This window comes from Xiphophorus hellerii, chromosome 21 (genome assembly GCF_003331165.1).
Source record: "Xiphophorus hellerii strain 12219 chromosome 21, Xiphophorus_hellerii-4.1, whole genome shotgun sequence".
In the NCBI taxonomy this organism is placed as follows: Eukaryota; Metazoa; Chordata; class Actinopteri; order Cyprinodontiformes; family Poeciliidae; genus Xiphophorus; species Xiphophorus hellerii.
The window spans coordinates 9,773,157-9,788,529 of NC_045692.1; the positions used below are offsets into that span (position 1 = coordinate 9,773,157).

Here is a 15,373-nt window from a genome sequence, read left to right on the forward strand (position 1 = left end):
CACTCCACCTGGGTTCAGTTTGATTGACAGCTCAGCCATACCCCGTGAAAACCTATCAGATGTCTGGCAGGGGAAATTGCTGTGCAGCTTAATCATGTGACCTGCTCTGTCTGTCAGCAGGAAACAGGGTGCACCTACTCAACACAGCAGGGCACCAACCCCTGACTGTCTGCAAATGCACAAAGTGCAAAACAAAAATCATTCAGGGCACAAATAAGAGGTACAAAGGCACTTTGGTTTTTGGAGGGGTTTTTTTTTATTACCACTCATCCCGCACCCCAGTTTGATGATTCCAAGGGCAACTGCCCACATTGCCTCCATCAAAAACATTCTTGTATACTATACCATCTAGGACACAGAACAATGTGAATTACTTAACATTTTCTGCACACATTAGACTTTCACACGTCTTTGATTTTTCATGATCAGAGAATCTATGTATAGATAAAAAAAAATGCATTCCCCGTCTTGCGCACTTGATAGAAACTCTCTGAAGTCACACGCTTGCCCATTTTACCTGGAGACAAAGAGAAGGGGAATCAGTAGAGCAAAGCCGAAACTGTTGACAGAAAGATGAAAAACAAAGCAGTGTGAGGGGTAAGGGTTAGAATAAAAACAAGGAAGCAAGGACATAGAGATGAAAAGTCTTGAGAAAGACAGACAGAGAAAAAGGGACAACATAATAAAGAAATATGTATAAAGTGGAGGCAGTGAGGTTTTTCCTTATCTGAGAGAGGTGTGGAAAGAAAACAAAGGCAAAAAGAAACAGAATTACAATGGGTCGGAGTAATGTTTTCAAGAGATCTAGCTGTTTGGAGTATCACAATAAATGTTTGGTAATGTTTTTTTTGTGTGTGTTTTTTTCTGGCATTTGTTCAACTCCAGGAAAACTATATATTTACAAACTTAAAAAAGAAAAGTCTTCCTGGAACTGAAAAAATCCCAAGATTTAGACATAGTAAAACTAGCCTGTTTGTATAAAAGAGTACCTCCATTTCCAGCAGTGCAATTACAGCCAATAAGAAACAGTTCTGAGTGTTAGTTCTTTACTATATTTGCTATCAGCTTTTGTTTTCCTATATCCTAATACATCAGTGTTGCAGCACTATGTGCAGGCTGCCTCTGTACCAGAGACAGTTACAAATGCCTTTTAGGTGACTGTAAGGAACAATGTCTTTCAAGTTGCTAAAGATGACTGATGACATTCTCCTGTTTTGCTTTTGTTTTTTTCTTAAATCAAAAACCTCTTCACCTTTCCAGCAACAAAAGCAGGGCAAATTTATTCCTTCCCAACACAGAACTATCACTATTTCTCAATACAGTGACTAAGAGCTGTTATTTGTTCAAAAATAACAGCAATACAGTGGCAATTTTGTATTATTAAAGAATGTTATGTCTAATGACAACCTTCTTCCATAATACAACATTGTTGTTATTGAAGAATGTTATTAAACAATAGCATGGCCAATGCATTTCATATCAGCACGCTAAGCACACAGTAATTATGTTAAACATAGAAACAGCAGACAGAAGCTGCTGAAAACATCAATGTGTAACATGTATGTTGAAAATGAAATGTTTTCCATGTGAAACATGCAAAACAAACGGCAACCATCACTGTTGCTTGTTTGTTGCAATTAAAATTTCACTACACACACACATGTCATTTACATAAAAGCTGGAGCTGCTTTGAAAATGTCTGATGATGACTGATGCACCAGTCAGAGATTTTTCCAGCTATTTTTTGATCACTGATTTCTGTGAAGCTCTGACCTGCAAATATTGATTGCTGATCCTCATTTCTCTGTAATCACTATAGGCAACAAGAGGACACTTTATTTACATCTTAACAATAACATGGTTACCATAAAATAAAACTGTATTTCAAAAACAGCCCCAAATTACAGAACTCTCTGTCGGTGTCACTCAAAATGTACAAACACAGCAAAATCTTTTAAGTTATGGGAGCAGTCAGTCTTGCAACAAAACTAAAGAGGCCTCTGACTGAAGGCTTCTGTTGTATGGATTAAGAAACATGCTTAGCTTCCTGTTTTCTGCTTACTTATAACATCATGTATTGTGACAGCCTTTGGATGCTTTCACACAGCATCAAGCTGACCAGTATGAGCAGCGAGCACCAATTCTTGCTAAATATGAACTTAAATTACAACTTTGTATCATCTGCTCTAATCTTTGACAGTGGGATGGTGTGAGTCCCTTTCCCGACACAGCCGAGCCTCCCAAAGGGGTTCAGATGTTGTGGCACCCCACCATTGTCAAGCCATACCTCACTCTGCTTTCTGAATGCTCAAATCCCGACACGCTCGAAGGCGCCGCTGGAGCCCTACAGAACCTTGCTGCAGGCAGCTGGAAGGTATCCACAGACCCAAAATACGAGTTCAGATATATTTTTTTGTATTCGAAATCAATATCTACTTCCCATTTGATTTATTAAAATAATTTTCATTAGCTTAATCTCCTCTTCAACCCTATTTTCCATTGCTTTAAAATGCCACGTGTGTAGAAGGGATTATCGGTGAGTGGTGTGATGAAAATTAGAATGAGAATGGTCATGCTGAGCAAGATAAATGACTTTTTTTGGATTTCAAAAGTTCTATTGTTCAATAAGGGGTCAAGTAAACAAGCACACTTAGACAGGGGTGGGAATTTGTTCTTGAATGAAACAGTGTTTCCTTTTACTCCCACAGAGCATAAAGAACTTCCACTTATGACAAAGTCTGTCAAAACAATATTGCATTCGCTGACGGTAGCACCCGGCTGTTTTATTAGATCTTAATCTTGGGGATTTTGCGTTATGAACCTTGTAATATTATTCCAAGGCAATGCACACGTTTGTTATTGTTGCTTGCTATTTAAAATCTCCAAAACCTAATGCATTAGGGACTGGAGAAAGACTCCACAAGGAGAGAACTGAGGGAGACTACATGACTATAATGGATGACTCAAGTGGCCATGGTACTGTCAGGGCAACTTGTGCCTCCAGGAAGAGATATGAGGGTTAAAGACAGAGTATAAGTGTACCACTGTAGGGTGGCCTTGGATATTTATGTAACTGCTCGTAAGGCCGTTTATAAGCAGCCTGGTTGTCCTATAAGGAAGAGAATGCATTAAAATATGGTTACTGAACGAAATAAAATTAACACAAAAGGGAAAAGCAGGAAGGGTTGTAACTGAGAGTATTCTTCATCAGATGTGAGGTGTTTGGAACTGATTTTGATTTGAGAAGTATTTCCACCGACAGCAGAGTGGACAAAGAGAGCATAAGAGTCTGAATAGGAGGGCTCTTGAAAAATCAGCAGAAGAAAGGAAAATTGCAGGAGCAGGTGGTCCTCGTGTGTGTATACTTTTTCATTAAAAAAGATCTGTCTCTGTGTTTTGAGAACAGATTTGCTGACAATGTTGGCACACTCTCTTAGCTCTGCACATTTAGGTCTAAGCCAAGACATACGAATGTCGATATCTTATGATGAATCAGTTCCTCAAATTCCTCATTGGGAAGTTGGGGGGTGGGGACTGATTTCCTATTTCTGCTATAAAGATGAAGAATACTGTGAGTTTATTTTATTGCAACAGTCAGGAGAAGCTAAACAAATCTGTATTTTACATTACAGATCAGCATTATTTAATCTAAAAAATTCTTACTTAGATTGTTGGTAGAAGTCTTTAACCATCATCTTGTCTTCTTTTTCCCGGAAGTGGTCAGTGTACATTCGGGCCGCTGTCCGTAAGGAGAAAGGCCTTCCCATTCTGGTGGAACTACTGAGGATAGACAACGACAAAGTAGTATGTGCTGTCGCCACAGCTCTCCGAAATATGGCCCTGGACATCCGGAACAAGGAGCTTATAGGTGAGTTATGATAACTGGATTACTCCAACAAGGATTATTCCATTACCTCTCATTATTGCATAGATTACTGACATTTCTATTCTCTTTTTAGTAAGGGATTTAGTAGAAGTTGAGTTCGAATTTGGTGGCTGATCTCTGCTTTTTGTAAAGCTTTGACTCACTGATACCAGTTTTATGATATTCCTGATTTATGCGTTAAAATGCAAGAAGATTTAAGATTAAAACTCAAAATATTTTTCTAGCTTCCCTGTCGAGCAGTTATTGCATTTGGAGCAGAGGTGACATCACACCACCATGTGAGAGAGTAAAACAGAGTTGATGGGGGGTTTTGAACATAGACTGATATTTTGGCTGGGTTTAGCATTTTGTGTTTACACAACAATTACAAAAACATTTGTCTCTTTGCATATATTCTACATAGAGAATGCAGATTCGTACTTCAATCATGAGATTCCCAGCACTGTTTTGGGAATGTCCTAACATAGAGCGGGTCTGAACAATTTTCCCTTAAAGTAGCTTCTGTTTCTGCACTTTCTGTGACTTCATTTTATTAAACAACTTGCTGAGTCTAAAAAAGTTACATTTGAGTCTTCTTTCCTCAATGACACCATCCACACCAAAGTTTGTGGCCAGTAGGAACTGGTAATGCTTATTAGGGTGTGTTCATTGATCAGAAAAAAGGTTGGATTTTTGGCTAATTAGGGTCACCAGATGATTTTTATATAAGTTTCTACTTTTAGGTCAGAAAGATAGTTGCACATTTGTTTGTGTGTGTATGTTTGAAGAATGCATGTATGAAACTACAATTGCCTTTTTGCAGACTGAATGTGGTCAGAGGTTAGAGGATGTCATTAAGATTAATATCAAATTTGTATGGCCTACGAATATGTTTTGGTTTTGCCTTTTAGTTTTGTGATTTTGTAAAGTTATCATTTCCATATTTTTCCATCCAGTATAATGATTTTTATCTACCCATCAGTTTAACTGAGACTATTACATGTTGGTCTCTGAGAGACTGAGATTAATAAAGATTGTACTGTGCCAGCTGTGGGTTCAGAAAATAACATGAATAATGTGTAATTGAGAAGGAAACGCTGAAGAGAGTGGGCGAGAGTGGTAGCAGATCAAAGGCTTACATTAGTCTTTGAAAAGTACACTGGGTAATGAGTGAGCCCCAGTCAGTCTGGTAGAATCAACACATCTAGAGATCATTAGCTAACCTGACTCATATACACCGAGTGTGTGTGCATTTCTTTTGTGTCTTCAAGTGTTTTCATGTATTAGATACATCTTTTTTCTTTGTGGCTGTCCTCTCTTTGCTGCTGCCGGGCTAGTGCAGGAATAACAGGTCAATCATGTCGACTGAAAACCAAAAACATCTTTATCTCTCCAAACAGACACCTTACACACACATGAACAATTTTATGTATGTGCGTGTGCATGGACGTTTTTCTCTCTATCTCTAATATCTCTGACAATCTTGGCTTATTGGTGGGCTCTACGGTTTCTATAGCAACTCTGGCACCCACTGTTTCACGCTGGAGGCTTTTGAAACATATCTTGGTTTTGCAGCAAGTTGTTGTTGTTCCTTGTTGCGGAACAACAAGGAATACCGCCGCCAAGGCTCAACACGCCCCCCTACTACGCTCTGGCTGACGCACAGCAGCAGATTAAAGGATAATTAGAGCTCTCGCGCAGGCGCTTTACTGGCTGTGAGTGATCTCCCTTTTGTGATTTTGTTTGTTTTCTCCAATCTATCTGCAGACAAATTAGCAAGGCAGATTAAAATAAACAAACAATATATATATATATATATATATATATATATAAATTGTGAATGCATATCTGCTTAACAAAACTTGGACACACTACTGCAAGTAGAATGATTTGGAGTAACAAAAGTTGAATAGTTTGACCCTGCAAAAAACTGACCAAGTATGACTACAGACATTGTTGCGATCTATTTTATTCTGCATGCAACGGAACGAACATACAGTAGTTGGGGGACTGCTAAAACGTTTACTCAATTGATTATCACCTGAATGCACAAGTAGCTATAGGTTTGCCTGTGTACTTATGGCTTGTACAATATTTGCAATTATATAAATATCCAGGTGTCATTTTGAAATATTTTGGGGGTGATGATCTACAGGCCTGAGCAAAATCCCTAAAGGTTCAGTCCAATAAGTGAAAAATCCTGAGGTAATTTAAGCCTGTCTGTTTTCCTTGTAGGATGGTGATGTGGATGATGTTTTTGATCACGGTGTTGTGGAAAAGAAAATTTGGAGTCACTTCTGAAAGGTCATCTTGTCTTGTTCGTTATTATGTTGTCTGCCTCCATGACAGCTCAACGTGCCTAACAACGGCCTTTGCAGTCTTCCAGATGTGGATTAAATCTCTGTATACTGTATGTATGGTTAGCTTGTTTTTTTTACTAGGTTATCTAACCAGGAAGTTTCCATAGCTTTAAACTTCTATCAGGTTGAAGTATTCAAATTCAGAGTTCTCCTTCACAACTAGGTACTGTTAAAAATACTCGGTATTTTTAGTTCTAAAGCTAATGTTAATAATTAGGATTAGCTGTTTTCATTTGTCTTGCCGGGGCAAAGTAAATGAAGGTAAATTAGTTTTATTATTGTTGGGGTTTTTTTTAAATCAGCTTTTTTTTTATTATTGACCTTTTCACTAATTAAAGCAGTGTTTTGACTAAGACCACTAAAATGTGCTTTGTTTATAAATATTGCATGTAAAAAATTAGAATTGTAATTTTTAACAGCCATTAGCTTTCCTGAGCAAAAGCAGAATGAGGTAAACATTTTAATGGACTGACATTTAGATGAAGTGAGAGGAGGAGTCAATTAAATAAATATTGTACAAATTCATAAAGAAATAATTCCCCATTTTTTTAGGACTTTCGATTAAACTGCAAAATGACTCATTTATAGTTGAGATGTGCCATTTTCCACATGTTTCTGATTTGAGTGTGTTTCTCCATCTTGGAGTCATTAAAACTGGACAGGAAAATACTTCAGAAAATGTGCAGATCATCTTATAATTACGCATACAGATTAATAAGTAGCATGTTGAGCATAGTAATGTGCAAAGGTGATCTTAAAAATTTCTAATTTTTGCCACATTACAACAACAATGTTTAATATATTTTATTGTGATTTTATATTAAAGAGCATAACAGAGTAACATGCTTGTGACGTTTAAGGGGAATGATGTGCTTCTGAAAAGGTTCTACAAACATAAAAACTTAAATTATAATTTTTATGTTTGCATTGAACCACACCTATGAGAAGCAAAGACGAATCTGAGATGTGCATGGTAACTATGAATGAGTCGCAATTATTAAACCCAATCAATCAGCCTCTCCGCAAAATTGACCTTTATGGAAGAGTGGCCAAAAAAAAAAAAGCGTTGTTGAAGAGACCACAAAAACATGATTTAATTCTTCCTGCAAGGACACACCCATTATGTGGAAATGGATGATCATAAAATCCTCATAATTAACAGAAATAAAGGCTATTTGATCTATTTAATGTTTTGCTTTAAGTTACTGAAATAAATGAACATTCCAGTAATATCCTAATTCAATAAATATATCTGTAGCTTAGAATACAGAGTTGAATTTAACTGAAATTTTGCTAAGACTTAAAGATTGACACTCTTAAATGTTAACGGTTCAATCTGACTGTGATTAGGTTATTTTGCAAAGAAACCTTGGCAAACAATTTAGTCTCAAGATGTGAAAAGCTGGTAGAGATAAAATACTTGGAACTGTAATTGCACAGAAAAGCAGTACTGCAAGGTATTGAGTAAGAGGAACTAAATGTAGCACACTGCATTTCCCAGATTGTCATTTGTATAAAAAAAAAAAAGAAAAAAGAAAATCTGAAAACCTTGTCTCATTCTTCTTCCGTTTCAGAGTTATGATTTATTTTATGATCGTCTACCTCATAAAAATCCCAATAAAATACACCAAAGTCTGTGGTTGTAGTTAAGTAAGATCATGTATCTTTTTTATGGAATTAATTTAATGTAAATAATAGTTTAGGAGAAGATAACGGGTGTTCATTAGAAGCAAGCTGCCTTCCTTCTGTTGGAAGACTGTAGTCGCTCGTGTTTAACCACAGAATCTTACATGGAGCCGCTCTGATTTTCATTTTTAGAGATCAGTGAGGTAGCTGTAGCCTTTCGGTATGACTCCTTGTGTTAACATGTGCAGCATCATTCTGGGTCTTTGTGCAAACAGGAGGCTCGGGAGCCACCAAAGTGCAATCAATGTGTCAGAGCTTCTTAATCACACAGTCTGACTAACTCAACTGTAAACACTACGGCACAAATAATAAACATAGTTCTAATAGATAATGCATAAAAATATGAGTTTTTATTTGCTATGACAAACCTAAACTTTCAAAGCATGCACAGTCTGTGCTGAACTGTATACGTGAATAACAATTTTTTTGCGTCCAATTTCTGACCAAGACTAGGTCAGTTTTGTGATCGGTTTTAAATTGTAAACATTGCCAAATTTTAAACAATGTGGTTTTATTTTTGCTTAATGCTTCTAGCACTTTCATCTGACTTAAAAAACTCAGATTTTATTTGTGCTCTAGTTTGGGATAATATAGTGGAAAATACACTAATGACTATGTTTTCTTACATTCTGTTGTCAGGCAGATTGTCAAAAGGTCGTTCTTATGCTTTTTCTTCTTTACATACTCTTTCCTCTATATATCTTATGTAACCTCTTACGTAATCTCATATGGAATCCTCTGAGGCACAAATATACCTTTAGCAGAAAAGGATCAAAGGAGACGATCCCTCTGTAAAGCTCAAGAAAGACGAACTGCAGGTGAATCCTGGCATAATCTTTTCTGACCTGCACAAGCAGCATGAAGAAAGAGACGATAGTAAGAGAAGAGTCACTACATCAGCACAACTCCATGAAGAGTACAAGTAGCTATCTAGAGCTCCACAATGTCGGCTTGACTTTAAGACTTCAATTTAATATTATGCAGTCTTTTGAATGGAATAAATAAGTTTACTAATTTTCAGTAAGCTGCTGCTAGTTTACATGTAAAAAAAACCCCCCAAAAAACTACTTTGCTAAAAACAAATTACCACCAATGGGATAGAAAACAACTGCTAGTGTCTTTCTTTACTGAGTGATACATGAACAAACATGAAGTTTCTAAAGTGTGGAGATAAAAACAAAACAGGACAAGAAAAGAGAGGTCGACCAGTATGGCTTCAGCTTTTTTTTTTTGTTTTTTGCAAACTCTCAGCCGATTAAGATGGATAAGAAAGAAGCAGAGACCAAGCTTTTAGGAAAGACAAGTCCAAATATTCTCCGTCCTCCAATGTTTTGTCGGTGCGATTTCACAGATTTAGTTGATTTGTTTTTGTAAGATCAAAGTTGCACCTAATTACAATACAATCCCGCATGACAAATCTCCTCAAACATCACCTCATTCTGAAAAACAGAAACTGAATCTTCTCCCCCCCCCCGTCTTCGAAAACTGCTGCAAGAGTGTGTCATAAGCCGTTAGTGCCGGTGAGTTTGGCATGATCACCATGGGGGAATGGTAGTCTGCATGAGAGCTCATCAGGGGTAGAGGAGGATCATCTTTCACACACTACAACCTTTGTGTCAAATCCTCTGGAAAGCTCTCTATGATTGGATACCAGGGGAGACAAGCAGGAGGAAAAGAGCAAGAAGTGGCACAAGACTAGAGAGGGATAAAAGGGAAAAAGTAACGTGAAGCCAAGTCAGCCTAAGAATATATAGCAATGGAAGAGGAAAGAGATGAGAGAACAGTGACAGCTAAGTCTTAACTGCATATGTATGCTTACTCTGAAATCCCTCAGTAATGTGATTTTGTGCTATATTGATGTCTCTGCGACTCCTTCTTTTCATCTCTGTGTTTTGGGTCTCTCCTGATTTCACCTCCTTTATGGCTTTGATTTGCATATTATAGTCTATAGTCGTGTAGCGATACATGCACTTCATTCATCGATGTACTACGTGTCAGGGCAATTCTTACCGTTTACTTAAAAACGGTAATTTGACACGCATGAATTTGGAACAGCACTTTAATGCCTGAAAGGCTGTTTCTTGTTCTCGTAGGAGAGAAGAGGCAGCTCCCATTTACGCAGAATAAATTTGTTTCATGAAAATTAAGGAACCTTGTTTTACTTTGGTAGATGGTGCAAACCAAAATTTGCTTAGAATTAGAAAACAAGGATGTGTGTTCATTCAGGACGCCCCATAGTTTGAAGGGACCTGTTAATCTGACCAAACAGGATTCTTCTCACTGGAAATAACAGTTACATTTATACATTCCCCAGAGTCCTGACTCGAATCCAACAATAGAATCTGTGAAGGCAGCGGCAGATTAGGGTAATTGCAAGGATGATTTCCAACCTCAAAGACTTGGAGCTCATCACGAAAGGTGAATTATAATTTCCGGGATATTTATTTGGAAAGACGCTCATGAATGTTTGGGGTTGAATTCTGGGCTGTGGAACCTTGGAATTAGAAAACACCACTGCTGCTCTGTGTAACCACTACACAGCATAGTGTGCATTTGGAAACACAGTGAGCAAAACTTGGTTTGTCATTTCTTGGCAAGTTTATTTTGCACATCTGACTCTTCCACTGCTATAACCTGTGTGCATCCATTTCTTAGCCACATGTAGCTGTGGCATGCATTATGAGATATGCACAAGGTACAAGTGCTAGAAAACCTTCTGGCAGGCCATTAATAATGGATATGAAATTATCTCATGGGGGAAAAAGTGGCCGTATCTTTTACCTTGAGCTTGAATATGATTTCCATCTTTGATGTTGAAGTGCGATTGGTTGTACGTTCTGCAACTTCTGAAAATTAACATTTGGTGATTTTTTTTTTTTTTTTTTTTTTTTCCTTTTCAAACTTAAAATTATTGGCAGAATATTTATTGGGTTATTTAAAACTTCTCAAACCATTTTGCAATGTTTGGAACCTGAGCTTAAAATACCAGGTTCCAAACCTTGGATCTATGTACGCAATGCTACAGTGACAAAGTATTGGCTGTACATGTTATTGGGTAACCCACTATGTTTAATATGCTTTGCTTTGCTTGACTAGTTCCATGAACTTTTATTGTCTTTCATGCCCACAATTGATCTACCTCTCAGTAATCCTGACAGAGCTCAGAAAAAGTCCTGGCAACATCCTAACCTTAGAAAAGACAGAGTGATCAGATCAATGTGATTAGCTGCAACAGATGTTATATTGTAATTTTCAACAATAATGTTTTAATGGGATATTTGTATGTGGGCACATTCATGATAGTCATGTTTGCAAATAAAATGCTGTGGATTGAAATCATCCATCCGTTTGTAGGGTCACAGCGGACTGATGCCTATCTGCATCAGTCATTGGGCGAAAGGACGGGTGCACCATGAAATTTATGAATTTATGCATTCAAAATTAAATGCATAAATAAATACTGTTATTAATGTTATTATTATTATTATTATTATTATTATTATTAATAATGTTATTGACGACTAATTTATAAATTCTCCATGAAATAAAAATATGCACCCATGAAATAAAAACAAAATAAATAATACGAAAATATATTTTTCAATGGAGTTGTTTTTTTAATTTAACAGTAAGTAAGTAACTTACTTACTGTTAATTTATTTATTCATCTGTTTATTTCAATTTTTATTTTGTAATGGTGTTTTATTTTGTGACACTTTCACTTTGCAAACCCTACTTCAGAGATTTTTATTTTTTTTAACTCTGTTTTTATTTCAGCCTATTTTTCTTCATGTTCTTACGGTATATTCAAATCGTGGGACGAGGATTTTTCTGCTGAGCCCTTCGCGAAGTCAACTCACTTCTGTATCGAACAAACTGGCCCTCCGATCTTAATGAATCTAAGTTTTTCTGCTCCTGAAAAAAAATCTGAATATTCACTTCGTTTTTTATTTCATGGGGACATTTATTTGGTAGAGTATTTATTATTTATTTATTTATTGCTATTTATTTGTTTACTTTGAAAGTGCATCACAGCATTTATATTTTTTCTGCATCAATCACTGAATACCAGTTTCTATTGGACTATATCAAAGTAGCTCTGCAGTAACTCTGCTTAGCATGTCTCTTTCAAACTGAGAGCAGTGCACAATCACTTTTTGTGGACATGTTTCTCTTAATGTTTGAACAGAGAAAATTGAGATTGTCCTTACCTTGTATTGCTAAAATGATAAGATAAAATGTACTTTATTGATCACTGGATTGGGAAATTATTCTCTGGTCCGTTGATATCATCCTGTTTTTCTACTGCCCCCCACTTGCCTTCTCTGTGCAGTTTGACAGTTTCTCTGTCTTCCACTTCCTTACCTCATCTCCTCCTCTTTTCTTTTTGTTCCTCCTTCTCCGACACGCCCCTCTCCGTCTTTTTCCCCAGACATGAGCTCATAACGCCTTAGTCTCTCATTCTTTGTGTGTCGCGTTGATGACATCAGTCTCGAGGAGTGTTACTGTGGAAACCAAAGTAGTGCAACACAGGGATGTCACTAATTGCATGACTGTGTATGTGCACTCACCGTGTACGTCGGAGTGTTTCTATGATGGATGTCAGGCACTGTGTAGCAAATAATTAAAAACGTGAAGAAAACTGAAATATGTACATTTTATTATTATTATTTTACTCTCACACATGTTCTCAGAAAACGTGGCAAAATCAGTGTTATGAGCAACTAAGTTGCCAGCCAAGGCAACATTTTTTGCTGTTCTCACACACGCCAGATTCTACATATTTTGTCTTCTCGGCTGTCAACAGACTGCACAGTCCTAGACATAAACAACTTTGCAAGGCGAGCAGGCTGAGAGACGGTGCGGCCCGGTCTATTGACTCACAGAGTGTTGACACACACTTCTCCGTCTCTGCTGCGGCACTACTTTATGAAATTTCTCTGTCGCCTGTGGGATGATTTCCTCATGTGTGAGGGTATGGCATGTCTTTTATCAGCATACTTTGTTCTCTCTGGCATTCCTCGTTCTGTGTGCCTCTGAACCCAACAGGGAGCACGACAGCAAGAGAAAAATAGAGAACAATAAAGAGAGACAGAGATGGGGACAGAAAGTGCTGCCATGTGTTTATTAGATGGATTTTTTTTTCCTCACAGCTTTTATGTCATCAGTCTAACTCAAGCTGAGGAACTCTTATGAATTCCACAATAACATCAAGCTAAAGGTTTCAAATGATCTGTTCATAGCCAAGAGCTTGTGATTTTCTTCACAAAGCAGTTCATTAAGAAGGGTATTGTGACTCTGTAACATTACTAAATGTTCTGTAACCATAATGGAACAATTATTTATTCTTTATTCTTCTAATGAAGGTGCAGGTTTCATACATTTGGAAATGATTCCTGCCTTTTTATCCCCTCTCCTCTTCCCCAGCAGTTGCTGCTGTAAACTCGTCATCTGCAGACATCAGAGGCAGACACCGAGTGTGAGGTATAACTGTGCTGTGAAAAGCACCAAACTCAGGAATGTCTGACTATTTTCTAACTGGGAAAGAAATTTTCCTCAATTTCAAACCTTTTCGAGAGTTGCTGCACTCCAGATGGGTATTCTTCATTTAACTTCTGGAAAAGATAAAGGGATAGATTTTGCAATCAGACTGAGGATGGTGATCAATATTGACTTCAGGATGCTCTACTGTGTGCTGCTGTGTTCATTAAATAAAACATAAATGCTGCATCTTTTAATGCTTTGCAGTATTATAGATAAAGTGATTGTCTCTGGCTCCCTTTTCCTCCCCAAATGCCATTGGATTGTTTTCAGTGTCAATGGAACTACAAATATTTTAATATTTGTTTGTGTTTTTCAGAATGACTGCCTTCAAAGGATATCACTCAAATATGTTTCATGTTTTCAGTAAAGGAGCAGTATCCTGTTGCTTTGAATATGGCACCACCTGTCAGGGCAATGATGAATTGCAGTCACATATGGAGAAACTGATCCTTATAATACGGAGGAGCTGAAACAGTAATTCCACAGAATAGATGACAGCAAAAATTGTTTTGGATTGTTGTACTTGTCACATCAACAGTTGACAACATAAACAAATAAAAGCCTGCATTGCCTAATTCAATCACTTGTTCAGTTTAATGGTCGACATAAAACGAGTACGGCATCCTAAAATCATCTTTGCGTTTTAGGTGAAAGTATCTGCACTTAGACAAAACGCTTCACTGCTCGATGTTGAGTTTCATCTCTTTCTTAGCAGTTTGGCTTTTACAGTTAAAGCTCCGACCGTCTTATGAGCTTTAACTGAAGTCAGAAAATGCTCCAGAAATCCTGAAAGCCACTGGCTTCTGATGCCATTAAGCATATAGGCAATCAGACACCACAAACAATCAAGCTGTTTCATCTTTCCCCATCTCTCCCTGAGACAATTACCTCCAATTTCACTTCAATAACATTCTCCCTTCTCCGTCAGTAAACAATCAAATCACTCCATTGTTGAGGGTAATTGGATCCTTTTAAATCAAATCAGCCGTTATGGTCATGATGAAGCATGGCCTGCGCTGCAGCGGCTGGTGACACATAAGGGAATGCAAGCGCAGGAATACATTACTGTCTCTGCCCCTCAGGTAAAGATAGCTATATTGGAAGAGCTGTGTAATACAGGTTTATTAGGCTGTGCAGTGATCAGCACAAGGCTCGTCTCTGTCCTTGAGGACGTGTTCCACTTGTAGCTGCTCGCATTCCAGAAACAAAGACAACGGATGTAGTAGGAAGGCTGATGTGCACGTTACACTTTGTGTGAAACAGCTTTAAGACACGTTAATTTGTCAAATCTCATAAAAACGTTGATGTAAACACTTTCCTCGCTTTTTATCCACCGTATATTCTCTCATAAAGTGTGCTGATCTTCTGTTTGCTACAACCGCAAGCTTCAACATACTGAATATTTGCCCCAGCCTCGAGACTTTTGCAGTACTCAACAGGTTTTCCTTGAAAATGTCTTAACTTGTTAATTCCACTCAGCTTCCCTTACCTTGCATTCCCACAGCATGCACCTGCTTCCACCATGTTTCACCTCTGAGTTTGTGTGCAGACTTTCGTACAGCATTTGCAAATTAACTTGTCACTTTTGAAGACAGCAGACTAATAGGACTGAACAGTGTGCAATCCTGCTTATCTTTCTGGTGCATTCCCTTGCCTTGATGATAGCATTTGACTGCAAATGTTCTCCATCCCATCGGTTCTTATCTGTGGTTCTCAAAGCCGACTGCACTACGTGTTTCAAGTACTTCCCTTTAGATGCACACCTGACTAAAGCTGTGTATTTAAAGGACTGGGCGATTAACCGGCTTAGGGAACACTTGATGGCATGCTGAGGAGGTGATGCAATCATTTGAATCAGGTGTGCTGGGACAGAGAAGACAAGACGGTGGGCCCTGAGGACCAGGATTAAGAAACCCTG

The 15,373-nt window shown here is 37.8% G+C and overlaps 1 protein-coding gene across 1 annotated transcript in view; it reads left to right on the forward strand.

The window, feature by feature from the left end:
* The window catches only part of ctnnd2a (catenin (cadherin-associated protein), delta 2a), a 219,605-nt gene that overhangs the window by 180,292 nt on the left and 23,940 nt on the right, over positions 1-15,373 (forward strand). The window contains 2 exon segments of the mRNA XM_032551622.1: positions 2,201-2,374; positions 3,718-3,868. Of these exon segments, the coding sequence (XP_032407513.1) occupies positions 2,201-2,374; positions 3,718-3,868 (325 nt within the window).